This window comes from Physeter macrocephalus, chromosome 6 (genome assembly GCF_002837175.3).
Source record: "Physeter macrocephalus isolate SW-GA chromosome 6, ASM283717v5, whole genome shotgun sequence".
In the NCBI taxonomy this organism is placed as follows: domain Eukaryota; kingdom Metazoa; phylum Chordata; class Mammalia; order Artiodactyla; family Physeteridae; genus Physeter; species Physeter macrocephalus.
The window spans coordinates 30,208,289-30,223,827 of record NC_041219.1 but is presented as its reverse complement, the minus strand read 5'-3'; the positions used below and the strand labels follow the sequence as shown (position 1 = coordinate 30,223,827).

At 39.7% G+C, this 15,539-nt stretch overlaps 1 protein-coding gene across 1 annotated transcript in view; it reads right to left on the bottom strand.

Annotated features, from left to right (window-relative positions):
* Positions 1–15,539, bottom strand: part of CFAP54 (cilia and flagella associated protein 54) — a 296,564-nt gene that overhangs the window by 33,186 nt on the left and 247,839 nt on the right. The window contains exons 65-66 of the mRNA XM_028490464.1: positions 9,946–10,052; positions 7,209–7,350 (exon numbers count right to left, since the gene is read on the bottom strand). Of these exons, the coding sequence (XP_028346265.1) occupies positions 7,209–7,350; positions 9,946–10,052 (249 nt within the window). The remainder of the gene's footprint in view (positions 1–7,208; positions 7,351–9,945; positions 10,053–15,539) is intronic.

Here is a 15,539-nt window from a genome sequence, read left to right as displayed (position 1 = left end):
AATGGTCATGAAGAACCTAGGGGCAAGATGGGAATAAAGACGCAGACCTAGTAGAAAATGGACTTGAGGACATGGGAAGGGGGAAAGGTAAGCTGGGACAAAGTGAGAGAATAGCATTGACATATATATACTACCAAATGTGAAATAGATAGCTAGTGGGAAGAAGCCACATAGCACAGGGAGACCAGCTAGGTGCTTTGTGACCACCTAGAGGGGTGGGATAGGGAGGGTAGGAGGGAGACGCAAGAGGGAGGGGATATGGGGATATATGCATATATATAGCTGTTTCACTTTGTTATATAGCAGAAACTAACAGAACAATGTAAAGCAATTATACTCCAATAAAAATGTTTAAAAAAAGGTATAATGAACAGGGAATACTTCCTGGAGAAAGGGTCATATAAACTGAGGCATGAAAGAGTAGTAAGACTTCAACTGGCAGAGAATGGGGACAAGGGCATTCCAGATGGAGCAATGAAACAGCAGATATTCAAGGAACATAAAGAACCTGATATGGTCTTTACTGCAGGTGTGTATAGGAAGCACGGTGGTGAGGGTGGTGAGAAATAAGGCTGAGAGGTGTACTTATAACACGACACGTAAACGTGAGGAATTTGGATTTTGCTGCTTAGGAAGTTGAGAGGCACTGGACTGAGGGAATAATGATCTGACTGCTTTAAAAAGATAATTCTGGCTACCATGTAAAGCTGAACTGGACTAGGAAGAGATAAGAGAAAGAGAAATTAGCTAGGAGGCTACTCAAACTGTTTGGGCAGGAAGTGATCATGGCCAGAAGTAGGGCAGCTTCCATGGGACCAGAAAGGATGGAGGGCAGGCAGGACATCCAGCACTGATTGGGGGACACCAGCTTCCTATGACGAGCTTTCCAGGCTCCTGGTCCACTTTACTAGACAGAGGGGAACACACATCCTGGAGTGCATTCTTACGTATTCTTCTTACTTATCCGAATTTCTATATTTCTAATTGAGTTCTTAGGACTGGTTAAAGTATGTTTTCTTTCTATACAAAAGGTTTCAATAATAGCTGTGATAGGTTACTGTCATGATTTCATCAAGAGCTATCAAGCAAAATGACACTGTCTGTATTATTAATCATTTCCATAACAGATGAAGACAGCCATGTTACCTGATAAAGGCCTTCCATGGCTTGTCTCAACATTTATCAAACACAAATTTCGCCTCAACAATGTTCTGTTTCTTTGGCATTATTTGAGGTAAACCACATACACACTTGGGAACCTGGCTGATTCGATGTTGGGCTGTGAGAAACCTCCCGTGACCTTGCTGCCACAGACATGAAGACAAGGAAAGCACTGAACTCAACAATCCCAGGCAGAAGGAGGCTGGAGGGATTCTGCAGTTGGCAAGGGGCCTGGGAGGGCACAGAAGGACCCCTGCTCAGTCTTTGCCATTTTCCCTTAAAGAGGAGCATCTATTGATTTGATGAGGGATAGGCTTCTGAGTGACTTCAAAAATAACAGAGCCAACATTTTGACTTAGTTGAAGTCCTCATCACTGTTCACCCATTTTATGGGAAAAAACTTCCTACGTTGTTTTCCATCCTCCAAACTCTTGCTTCCCTCATCCCTCCTTCACGTGCCATCAGGATTATCTTAGCAAATTTCAGGGTGGACCATGAGATGCTCTTCCGGGTGCTGCCCCCAGCTTTTCCTATGCCCCACACCCAGCCCTGCCTTCCCAGGGCCCTACATTCACCCTGCACTCCTGCCACCCTGAATACAACATCCAGCTCCATGACTCCACCTCTCATCTCTTGCTCTATCCTCAGTCTGGAGTAAGTGCTCTCCAACTAATAGTTGGTTACTGGGCTAGATATCAGAGATCGAATGATGAATAAGACCCCTGAGCAAAGGAATTCAAAGTCAAGAGAGAGGAAGAGACACAGAAAGAGATAATGACCAAAACAATACAATCAGGGCACAGGGTGCAAGGAAACATGGTTTTTATTTCAGTCTATAGGGGCTATAAAATGCTACCTGCGCTACTGAAGCAAGCACAAAGTCTAGCTCAACTCTCTCTCTTAACACACACACACCTATGTGAATGAGATTTTTGTTTTAATGATAAATTAGAATAGTTTGCATCAACAGCTCCACCATTGAGAAAGAAGGATATCAGCAACCTTGCCCTTTTGTATAAGTGTAGAATCCAGATAATGGGGGAAACAGGAAAAGGAAAAGGGGAAGGTGTCAGAGAGACTAAGCTGAACTTCATAATCAAGAGCTGAACCAGATTCACTTTGTTATAAAGCAGAAACTAACACACCATTGTAAAGCAATTATACTCCAATAAAGATGTTATAAAAAAAAAAAAAAAGCTGAACCAGAGCGGGAAGGGGAGAGGAGTCAAAACACTCCATGCAGACTGAGTTGGAGGGAGAGGTTTAGGAGTCTGAACCAATGAGGCAGAGGTTGGAGAGCTGCCACTGTGAACGTCAGAGAGGCACTAAGAGTAAGGCAGTTGGGAAAAAGGAGATTTTAAGGAGATTAAATCTCCTTAAAAAAGGAGATTTTAAAAGTTATGCTGTATATGATGAAAGGATTCCCTCTCAGATATCCTTACGAGAGACTCATGAGAATAAGGTTTAGATTATTTTCAATGGTTTTGAACATTAAATTGATGTTTCTTTGAATGCCAGACTTTGCTTGCTAAGAGAGGGCTACCGGGCAGCTGGGCTCATTATGAACGACATCTGGGTACCTATGGCCATACTCACACAGTGACTAAGCTCCTCCTGACAGGGACCTAATTGTACTGATTTCAGTATGTCCTTATCTCCTCAAGCCTGGAAAATTTTTGCACGTAACGGTTTCTCAAAGGTAATGTGTTAATCGATGCTAATGTTCAATTGTATTTTGTTCTATGTTTTCATAGTACTTTGATACTGGGGATATGCTGACTATATATAATTGCCTGGTACAATCCGGGCATCCCACACGTGTTTGCTGAACTCATCTTAGGTGACTTGGTAAATATATTTTAGGCTTATCATATCAGTATGTTATCATTCCAAAAAAAGGTGTTTGTGTCATAAAATCAGAATGGTTTGCATCTTTTATATGCTTTAAAACACCTGATATGCTCTGAAGATACCCGATAAAGCTGTGAATGACAGGTTAAAACAACCCAGTGATTCTGAGCCACTGTTGTCCATTTTGGAAGAAGGACATGTTTTCAAGCCAGAAGTGACGGGAACAGCTGTTCTGTAGCCCTCCCAAAACATCTTAAATTAATACCTGTGTTCTGAAGCTTTTGGCTTATTCCAGACCATAGGGATTTGGGGGAGAGAAAACAAAAGAAAAGGAAGGGAATGAGAAAGAGAACAAGATTCACCACCTCCCATATCAACCAAAGGCACATTTTCTGGACCTTTATATTTAACAACCCACCAAAAATCCATACTGAGATAGAAATAAATATATATGATTATAGAGGTTATGAAATCCTGTCCAACTCCCAAACAGAATTGATCTCTTCAAGTGTCCTAGTTAACTTCTCATTAGCTCCGAGTGAAGGTTGTCATGACAACGAACTGGCAGATTTTAGTCCCTGGAATTTATTTGATATAACCTAGAACCTAGCTGTTTCTTTTTTTTTTTTTCCTAAGTGCTGGTTAGTATATTGGAAAAAAAAGAAAAAAGTTTATATATTCCTTCCGTTTCACAACTTTCAAATGTTGTGAATTAATTTGCTAATTCAACTAAACTAAAAATAGCCGGGTTTTTTTCCATTTTGTGACATTCTTTCACATATAGAACTACCAGAACTGGAACACATCTCAAAATGCCCTAATTAAAGCTGAAGAAACACTTTTTAAGTTGGAGAATAAAATAAACTCAAAAACACAGAGGACAACATCAGGATTGAAAGCAGTTTGTTCTGCTCAGGGACTGAGCTACTCACATATATCACTCAAGTCAGAAGGTGAGAGCAAGTCACAAGGCTGGGCTAAGGCCAGGTGGGCCGTCTGGATTCTTCCCTCTGCTTGCATTCAAACGCCCCTACTTGCCCCTATTTATTCCTGATTTGTTTATATTCACAGTCAACTTCTTGGCTCAGGCACTGGGCTCATTGTGATGAACTTGATACCGATATCTGACTCCCAGGAAAATTCTGATGGCTCTCATTCCAACCAAAGGACAATCTCTTCATCTCAGCAGTAACTGAGTGAAAGGATCCTGTTTAGAGATGAGGAGAAAACTAGTCCCAGGAAACATTAAGTGACTAACCCTCGGTAGTAAAACTGAGTGGCAGAGCACAACCTAGAATCCTTACTCATGGACACTCGCTCTCCTGTCTCACACAATGTAAGCTGAAAAGACAAATGGGTTCAGGAGAAAAATAATCATTTGCCTTTTATGAACTATATAATAATGGATTCAAGGACAATTTCAGCAAAGAACAGTCTAGGTTATGGCTCAAAGACAGCAAATTGATAAGTTTGGTCTATGACTAAAAAACTGTGATTGTAAGCGATCTACTAAAGAAGTTCGAAAACGAAAGCTGAGTTCTTGAAAACAGATATGAAAGGGCAACAATGCACTTTAGGAGAAGAATTACATATATGAATCTCATGAGTTTGAGACATCTGCTCTATTGGGAGATTTATTCTGAGTACTCAGGATATCATTACTATCATTAAACATCTGGTAATTTGTGTTGTAACATTTGAGGACACTATAAAGGATGTGCAACTAAAATTCTAAGATATCAGTTCTATGATAAATGTAGGCACAGAGCACAGGTGACATAAATTCTGGAAAGTTGCTTTTTGCAAAGACTAACTGTTCTTGCCTGATAATCCTCTTATAGCTCGACTTGTTGCTTTCATAACATTGAAAAATGCGCTCATTCACTCCACTGGTAAATTCAAACTGAAAAACACCAACAAGTATATTCTACAGATCAGGAGAGTTGCCAACTTTTGCACTTTCACATAATCGATGTAAAGATAAGGTAAACAAGAAAACAAAAAGATAATAATACTCTTTAAGAATTAAAAATATTTTGTTATTGGTCACCAATTGAATATTAAGCTAGCAGAAAGTGATTTTTTTTAAAAGATACAGCAGAACAAAAATAAAGATCCTAAAAGCTTTCAGAGAAGAAAAACAGAGATGGGACCCAAGTGGCTGGGAATTCAACCAGAAAAGCAGCAGAGGGAGGCCCCAGAATCAGAGCCGTGCTGCAGGCATTGGGGCAGCCAGTCCTTAACCAGAGCAGGAGAGGGGCCTCCAGGAAGGAAAAGAAGAGTTGAGACATAAGTATAAACACTTGGGTACAAATCTCTGGATGAATATATGACAGATCTGATGTAATGATCAGAAAGAAGTTAAGAAAAAAGACAAGTGAAGAAAAATCAAACCTTATACAGGAAAGGAAAATAACCACAGTACACTGTGACTTGGCTGTGAACACTGTTTACGGGGTTATAATGACATAAACACTGAATGCTGATTTAATTAAATTCTGTGATATAACAATATTTAGAAAGGATGGGGAAAGGAGAAGTCGAGGAGAAGTATAGGGAATCCTTGCATGGTAAAGTCCTTGTAGAGTAAAATCAATAGATATTATATAAAACTGATTTGTCAAGAAAAAAATAATTATTTTTGGCTGTCATTAGAGCTATTCATCAATTTTTCCAGCTTTCCTCTTTCCAAGTTGGTAGCAGAATTGTTGGCATGGCTCGTGACTTACTTGGCCAGTGAAATGTTAGTGGAAGCGATATGATGGAAACTCAAAGAGCCAGGGTGTGATTTGCCCCTTTTCTTCCCTCCTGCCCAGTGACTGGGGATGTTCCAGAGGATGGATGTGCCACCAGCCTGGAGGCTGGTGTGAGGAGACATGGAGCCCAGTGGACCCACTTGGATTTGAAGGGTGTTGGTTATCTTGCTTTTCATGACTGATTCTGCATATCATTTATAGACTTGGAAGTAAGTAACGAAAGGAACAGCTGAAAGAGTTGAAAATGGTCTGCTCACAGGACTGTGGGGTGTGGACAGGTCGAACAGGAGACTGTCCCTTTTCATTTTAAACCTTGTACATCCATTTGATTTAAAAAAAAAAAAAGCCATGGTACCTACAGAACATATATCTCAAGCAACCGGATGAATGTGCAAATGGAAATTCAAAGAGCAAGTGATTAGGGGAGAACAGGTATTCCCTGCTCCTCTCATTTCCACAGAGGGTAAGGAACTTCCACTCCACTCCCGAAGAAGGAGGGACACTTCCAGCTTCTTTTGGACGCAGCCAGGAGAGCGGAGTCACTTATCTGATTGGTGAGTTTGGGAAAAGCAAACTAGGCTCAGCCCCATTAGGTCAATCTTTGCTTACATTTTTGAAGGCACCCTGCCTGCAGGATTATTATTCTCTGCTCTTCCATGCAGTCAGCCTGGCAGTCAGAAGGGGAGTGGGGGAAATCCTATAGTTACACAAGTGTGCTAGATTATTGTGTGACTAGGTGGGCAAGTCTGGCTAATTCAGGGGTGAAATATTAATAAGCTTGTTTGGCCATAGATCCAGAGCCATGTTTGCTAATCAGCTTTATCGGTAATGATGCCAGTGTTTGAGATCTCCATATATCAGTTTCCTGTGTCCTATTTCTCAATGGGTTGAGAACTCAGAAGGAACTCCTCCAAAACATGAATATCGGTCATCACTCAACTCTGTAATCAGATTAATAACACACTAGAAGGATAATGCCTTTTTTTCTAGTTAGAAAAATACAGATGTGTAGAAAAAGTCTGAAAGATATATGCTTATCTATATTTTCTAATTTTCCTTCCCATATTACTTGGGTAATAAAAATGCTCAAATACTAGACTTAGAATAAAAAATTAAAAGTAACATTATAAACTTACAGAGCATTGTTTCTTAGGATTCATGGTTACATCTGAATGATTTCTCTAGATTGGCTTTGTTTTCATTTACCATCAGTTTCTTATAATTGGTATGCTTAGAAGAGCTTTGAAGAAAACATTACTTATGTGTCCAAAAGTTGGGTTATATCTGGTACTCTAAGTAGAGAAAGTACAGGCCAGAAGAACCACACCGTTCAAGTTTAGTTACATAGTTATGCTCTGATAAAGTAAAAAATAATTTAATTATGTATAATGACATCCATCCTGCAATGGCAATAACATTTTCCATTATTTAATAACCTACTTTCATTTCTTTACCAATTGATTCCTCTTCTGTTTCTTCTACTTGAGATACATTTTCATTTGAAGTAACTTTAGGAGTTGTAGGCAATGATATTTCAGCGATTTGCATGAGATTAGATAATTTCTCGTGAACTGAAATAACTCTAAAAATAACAAACATGTATGCATTTTACTTGAAAAGTTAAGTAAGGCATTCATTTATTCCCAGAATCAATAAAACATGTAAAGTAAGTCCTTAGTTATTTAACAGATTTCTGGCATCCCCAAACATCATTCAATCATTCCTTCATTCAAGAAACATGAGAACAGAGACACAATTCTCACCTGAATAATGTTTATGATCTAGTTATATGCTCAGACAGATTTATAATTACAAACTGGCAAAGACACAAAGCAAAAAAATGCAGATATCCAAAATATTTGCTTAAGATGAAAATAAAGAAAATAAATATCTACATGGGCAAAGAAACACCAGGCAATGACAAAAGATCTACTCCTACTTAAACTCAGTGCCACGCTCTGATTGGCTGGCTGGCCTGAAGCTAAGAATTAGGACAAGTCAGCAATGGCTCTGAGAGACGGGTCAACGAGCCCACACAGTGACATGTACTGTGTGGGGAGTGGGGATAGGGAGAAGAATCAAGAAAAAAGGAAAAGCTAAAGCCGAGGAAGAGGGCAGAGGACGCACTGGCAATCGTGAGCAGGACAGAAAGCTTCTGGAGCCACGGTCCAGTGAACTATGGAGGCGCTAGAGACAGAGGTTAACTAGTGAATGCAGTCAGAAGCTGAAAGAGCATTGAAACAGATGAAGGAGGCAAAGAGCCACCTGCAGGTCTCCCAGTGACTCTAGGATACAGGTGCGTAGAGCGCAGATGCGCACGTATGTGTGTGTGGGTATGTGGGTCTCCATGCAGGGACGGAGGGAAATTTTTATGAAAAAGAAGTAAATGATGCAAAAAAGCAAAATGACATCAGGAGCAAATGCAGGAACGTCGATTTCCCCAATTTCCCGCAGCATGCTCTTACTTTGCCTTCTATAGGATGATCAACAAGAGCAATTCCCCATAGACTGATCTTGACTCTCATAAGAACGCAAGGAACTCCACCCTAGGTGGGAGAAATAGTGTCACCAAGGGATGAATCAGATGAATGTTTGTCAGGCAACTTCCTCTATAATAGCCTCAGTGACAGGGGCATGTCCCTAACTTTAGTCACCCTACCATTGATCATAAACACACCAAAATCAAGAACTTTTTGGAGTAAAACAAGAATCCTGTCAGTTTGATTACATTCTGCTCTGCAGAAATTATAATCATTTTCGTCAAGTGCTTCTGAAAAAAAATTTCTGCCATGTTTCTGGATGTACAAGGAAAGAATATATTTCCTTTGTGGCTTAGCTGTGCTGGTATAGTCCTGTGTCTAAGATTTTCCACCATGTCACTGAAAAAAATTTTAAAAAGGAAAAGAAAAAGAAAGTTGACTGAATAATTGAAAGTATGCCAGCTCTTGAAACATCTCTTGTTTTATTCTCTTTCATGGAGAGGCCAAAGAGAAACAGCTCTTCAAAATGGAAATCAAGGACCAGGAACCAGACTCTCCAGGTAAGAACAGAGAAGCGCCAAGTCCCTGCACTCAGTAGGTGGTGAGCAGGGCAAAGAGCTGACACTGACAGACACAGGAGGCCATGATGAGACTTGACATTTGCCCAGTGCTTTCAGTCTTTCAAAGTATCTGCATACATTACACATGCATACAAAGTATATGCATACACTGCCTGGCTTGATCCTGACAATAACCCCAAAAGGTAGGCAAAATATTATTTCTATCTCAGAAATGAGAAAATGGAGGCTGAGGTCGCAAGGGCAATGAACAATGGAATCAAAACTAAATTAACTAAGCAAAGAAAAAAAATGAAAAACAAACAAGGAATTTGGTAAGGTGAAATCAGAAAAGAGAGAAACCAGGCATGAGCAAAAATTAGAGTCTCCATCCCCTGTTTGAAGGACAGGGAGGAAAACAGAGTGGCTGACGCAGAGGCTTTTGACTTGGGGAACAATAGAAAATAGGATTGGTCAAAGAGGAAAGGGTGGGGCTTCCCTGGTGGCGCAGTGGTTGAGAGTCCGCCTGCCGATGCAGGGGATACGGGTTCGTGGCCCTGTCCAGGAGGATCCCACATGCCGCGGAGCGGCTGGGCCCGTGAGCCATGGCCGCTGAGCCACAAAAAAAAAAAAAAAAAAAAAAAAAAAGGAAGGAAAGGGTGAGACCAGGATGGCGGTGGAGTTTGGGCTTAACTTTGCAACTTAATACAGAGCCACATTAAGTTCTTTTTAAAACACACCCCAAACTACAGGCAAAATATAGTACAGACAACATCTTTGTACTGTCTGTAATCTTTATGAAGTACCAGAAACTATTCCTCCAACAACTCTAGGTCCTATTATTATTCCCGTTTTACTGATGAAGAGACTGAGGCACAGAGAGGTTAAGTAACCTGGTCAAGTTTGCTGAGATAGGAAGATACAAAGGGCACAACCAGCATTTGAACCAAAGCAGGCTGAATTCAGAGTGCATGCTCTTAACCACTGCAATATCATACTCTGCTAAGTAAAAGGAAGATTTTTCCAAAAATGTCTTCTAAAAGTTCTCCTGTGATTTACCTTCTACATTACTGAAACAGTCAATCTTATGAAAGTATCAGCAAAGAGGGTTAGAGCTGTGGATAATCCATCTTTACTTGCCTGTTTAGTGGAACCCAGAAAGAGCCAACATATACATTGTCGTAAGCAGTAGATGTAACATCTGAAGTATTCAGGGGCTTCATATTATAGGCATACAACAATAACACCTATAAGAAAATTAAAAGACATATAAAATGTTACATCAAACTTACACTTTGCCTCAAAAACTGCAGCATCAGTTCTCAAAATAGTGTCATTATACTTTAAAAGGTTTTTTCTTTGGAAGAGAAAAATGAGGGGTTTTTTTGTGTGTTTCCAATTCACTTTAAAAAGAAATGATATGAACAAGAATTGTGCAAAGGTTATGAGATGAAAATAAATGCTAGTTGGTACCAAGGTTATATTATTTTTGAAGACTGACACTTCTTACTGCAGTTAAGTTTAAATTTCAGCCTCTGAAGGCCCTCTGCAACAAGTTCTAATGTATATTGTACCTAGTGAATATCCAACTTTGTTTCTTGTTCCTTCTCCGTATGCCCCTTTCCCATCGGTGGTCATAGGTACTTTTGTGCATTCACTTATGCTGTTCCCTCCCTGTTCTCTCCGTATATTCCATCCACACACAACTTACCAGCCCCCATCTCTAAGATGAAACTTCTCCTAATGACTCATACTTTAGTAATTTCCCTGATGTTTGAACTCCGAAAATTCTTAGAGTCAGTCCCACACTGTACAGCACCTATTTACAATCACGAATTCACAGAATTTGAGATTCAGAGGACCTTAGAGGTGGTCTGCTCTAAGTCCTTCCAAGAAAGCTGAGGTTCAGAGCTGACAGTCAAAATTAACTAATTAAATGTATGCATTTATCTCCACTTCCTCACAAATCTAACTAAAATAAGAGTAAAGGGATTTGGGGAATTCCTGGCGGTCCAGTGGTTAGGACTCTGTGCTTCCACTGCAGGGGGCATGGGTTTGATCCCTGGTGAGGGAACTAAGGTCCTGCAAGCCACCTACAGTGTGGCCAAAAAAAGAAGAATAAAGGGATTTTTTTTTTCTTAAAGGCATAAATCCGCAAAGACAGAAGCAAGAGAGAAAATGAAGCAGATGAGAGATGTTAGCAACATTTTGAAAGCACCTGAAACATTTTGAAAGCACCTCTGCTTAGACAGCAGAGGGGAAAGGCTGTGTCCCACCTGCCTTCAGAGGGGCTGCCAACAACAAGCACGACCAAGAACCTCAAAAGCCTTGGGGACAACCTCCCTCCCATCCCTTCTCTGAGTCCATGCAACCAGGAGACTCCCTCCCTCCTTCCCTGCTAGCCTCTCCTCTGCTAGCCAAACTTCTTCCATTTTTCTCTCTGCTGAGGTTAAATCAAAGATCTATGCTCAGGAGGGACATTAGATTCCAGAGGTGAGGTGCTGAACTGAAAAGGCTGGAATGAAGTGAACGTCTATATTCTGAACAAGAGACATCCCTCTACCTTACTCCAGCCCCTGCCCAGAACGTAGAAAACCAAGCAGGAGTCTAAAAGAGTCCTCTTTGGGGAAATTTCCCAGATGAAGAGAAAAGACCTTACAGATACTGACATTTCAGGATCCACCAATTAAGCTGCTAGCTCCCACAGTCACCCTGCAATGAGGCTAAAAGTCCGTAAGCCTGACTCAGTATGCTTCTCAGTGCCTCAAACATGAACGGACAGCCAAGGGTCACTAGACATGAAATGAAAGGTAGAGACCAAAACTAATGTAAGAAAAGGAATTTGGAGAATCAGATACAAGACAGAGAGCAGAAGAAAACGTCACTGAAACCATAATTAATATCCTCAGAGAGAGAAAGGCCAATATTGCATCTGAAATAAGAACACAATGCTATTAAAATGAAAGAGAATAAGAGCTCTTAAAAATTAAAAAAATATGATCATAACAGCTAAATAATCAATAAAAGATTTGAAATATAAAGTTAAATATATCTCCCTCCAAATAAACCTAAATTTAAAAACATAAATAGGGGAGAAAAGATGAGAAAAGTAAACATTCAATCGAATAGGCTCAATAGCTGAATAACAGAAATTCCAGAACATGCAGAGATCATGAGAGGGAGGAAATTATCAAAGAAAAACATCTCCACGAACTGAAGAGTATACTTCACATATTGAAAGGGGCACCCTAAGAATCCAGCACAATACCCACACCAAGGCACATCAGGGAATTTTAGAACACAGGACAGAGGGAAGATCCCGAGTTTCCAGAGGAAATAAGTCACAATGAACTAGGAATCAGAATGGGAACAGAACTCTCAACAGCAATGCAGGATTGCCAGAGATAATGGAGCAGTGCCACCCACATTTTGAGGGAAAATAATTTTCAACCTAGAATTCTATGCCTAGGCAACAATGAATTAAGCATTAAAATGATGCTTAATTTTTGTCAGACATAGAAGGCCTTAAACTCCTATGAAAGTTCAGGGTTAATTTTAGTCTGTTGCAACCTTGTTAATCATCTCAGGGGACTGAAGTCATGGAATTATTCCTTGGCGAAACCTGAATAGAATGTACTAAATAGCGATTGTAGCCCTGTTTTAGGGTCTGAAACACACAAAGAAGCAGCCAGCTAATCAGCCTTTTTTGTAGAAATTGCGCATGTTGATGATTTACATCTGAATTCCATTGTTACTTTCACTTCTCTCGCTGAGTCTGGCTCACACCTGGTTTTGACTACATGATCAGAGAGGTACAAAAGACTCCTCTCCCAGGTAGCAGCTTTCTTGAAACCAAGATATCTCACCATATTTCGGCGGTTCATGACCCACAGATGACGTGTGTCCCGTGCAACTGAGAGAGGACCCAGGAAGCTGCTCCTGGGTATCTTAGTCTCTCCTTTAGTCTGAAATCAGAATTAACTTGAATAAAGTAGGGCAAAATTTAAACAATAAAACACTAAACTCACTCGCATAGTTGTTGTGAGCCAGAGCTCTGGAGCCGGGGTGCCTGGGTTTGCCTCCACCACTTACTGGCTGTGTGATCTTGGGCAAATTATTAAAACATTATGCTTCTGCTTTCTCATCTGTAAAACTAAGATATGGTAATCCCCATCCCATGGATCAGGGTGAGGATTGAGTGAGTCAACGTAAAGTGCTTTAAGCGGTATTTAGAGCATTATTGTTGTCATTTTTAGCCCCATGATCACTACTGGCTCCTTACCCTTCCTGGATACCTCATTTTCTATATTCTCTTGGAGCTGCTGCTAATCCCAAACCAGCTTTCCATCTAATCCCCCAGCCTGTCCTCATCTAATCCACTTAGTTCTTAGTTGCTAATAGTGCTTAGTTCTATTCCCAACTTGTCTTTACTCCTCAAGGATAAGTTATATAACCTTGCATACTCAGGACTGGATTCTTCAGGAGGCAATACGCCCATGATAAAATTTCCAGTGTTCCTTTATTCACTTCTGAAAATACTCTTTTTTTTCAATGGAAAAGAAGTGATATGGTTTTGACAAACACTGAGGAATACTATATTTAAAATTGCCTTGTATGTTCATCATTATCAAGTAGGATTTATCTCAGGGATGCAAGGATGATTCAGTATTTGCAAATCAATGTGACGCACCACATTAACAAACTGAAGAATAAAAATTATATGATTATCTCAATAGATGCCGAAAAGGCTTTTGACAAATTCAATGTCCATTTATGATAAAAACTCTCAACAGAGTGGATATAGAGAGAACATACCTCAACATAATAAAGGACATATATGACAAACTTACAGCTAACATCATGCTCAATGGTGAAAAGCTTTTCCTCTAAGATCAGGAACAAGATAAGGATGCCCACTATGACCACTTTTATTCAACACGGTATTTGAAGTCCTAGGCACAGCAATCAGACAAGAAAAGAAGATCAAAGGTATCCAAATTACAGAGGAAGAAGTAAAACTGTCACTGTTTGCAGATGACATGATCCTATATATAGAAATCCTAGACACCACAAAAAACTATTAGAACTCATAAATGAAGTCAGTGAAGTTGCAGCACACAAAATTAATATACAGAAATATATTGCATTTCTATACACTAACAATGAACTATCAGAAAGAGAAATTAAGAAAACAATCCTCTTTACAATTGCATCAAAAAGAATAAAATACCTAGGAATAAATCTAACCAAAGAGGTAAATGACCTGTACTCAGAAAAGTATATGACATTGATGAAAGAAATTGAAAACAACAGAAACAAATGGAATGATATACTGAATTCATGGACTGGAAGAATTAATATTGTTAAAATGACCATATTACCCAAGACAATCTACAGATTCAATGCAATTCCTATCAAAATACCAATGGTATTTTTCACAGAACTAGAACAAATAATTCTAAAATTTGTATGGAACCACAAAAGACTTCAAAGAGCCAAAATAATCTTGAGAAGGAAGAACAAAGTTGGAGATACCATGCTCCCCGATTTCAAATTCTACTACAAAGCTATAGCAATCAAAACAGTATGGTACTGGCCCCAAAACAGACACATAGACCAATGGAACAGAAATAAACCCACACTTATATGGCCAATTAATCTACAGCAAAGGAAGCAAGAATATACAATGGGGAAAAAAAAACCTCTTTAATAAATGGTGTTGAGAAAACTGGACAGCTACATGCAAAAGAATCAAACTAGACTACTTTCTCACAACATATACAAAAATAAACTCAAATGGATTAAAGACTTAAATGTAAGACCTGAGACCATAAAACCCCTAGAAGAAAACATAGGCAATATGATCTTTGACATTGGTCTTAGCAATAATTTTTTTGGATCCATCTCCTCAGGCAAGGGAAACAAAAGCAAAAATAAACATATGGGACTACATCAAACTAAAAATCCTCTGAACAATGAAGGAAATTATCAACAAAAGGAAAAGACAGCCTACCGAGTGGGAGAAGATATCTGCAAGTGATATACCTGATAAGGCATTAGCATCCAAAATATACAAAGGGGGCTTCCCTGGTGGCGCAGTGGTTGCGCGTCCGCCTGCCGATGCAGGGGAACCGGGTTCGCGCCCCGGTATGGGAGGATCCCACATGCCGCGGAGCGGCTGGGCCCGTGAGCCATGGCTGCTGGGCCTGCGCGTCCGGAGCCTGTGCTCCGCAACGGGAGAGGCCACGGCAGAGGGAGGCCCGCATACCACAAAAAAACAAAACAAAACAAAATATACAAAGAACACATGCAACTCAAGCTCAGAAAAAGCAACAAACAAACAACCTGGTTAAAAAATGGACAGAGAATCTGAGTAGACATTTTTCCAAAGAAGACATACAGATGGCCAACAGGCACATGAAAAAATGCTCAACATCAAACATTATTAGGGAAATGAAAATCAAAACCACAATTCTTACCTCACACCTGACAGAGTGGCTATTATAAAAAAGAACAAATAACAAGTGTTGATGAGGATGTGGAGAAAAGGGAAGTCTCAGGCACTGTTGGTAGAAATGTAAATTGGTACAGCCACTATGGAAAGCAGTATGAAGGTCCCTCAAAAAATTAAAGATAGAACTACCATATGATCCAGCAATTCCACTTCTGGAAAAAACACTAATTCAAAATTATATATATATATATATATATATATATATATATATATATATATA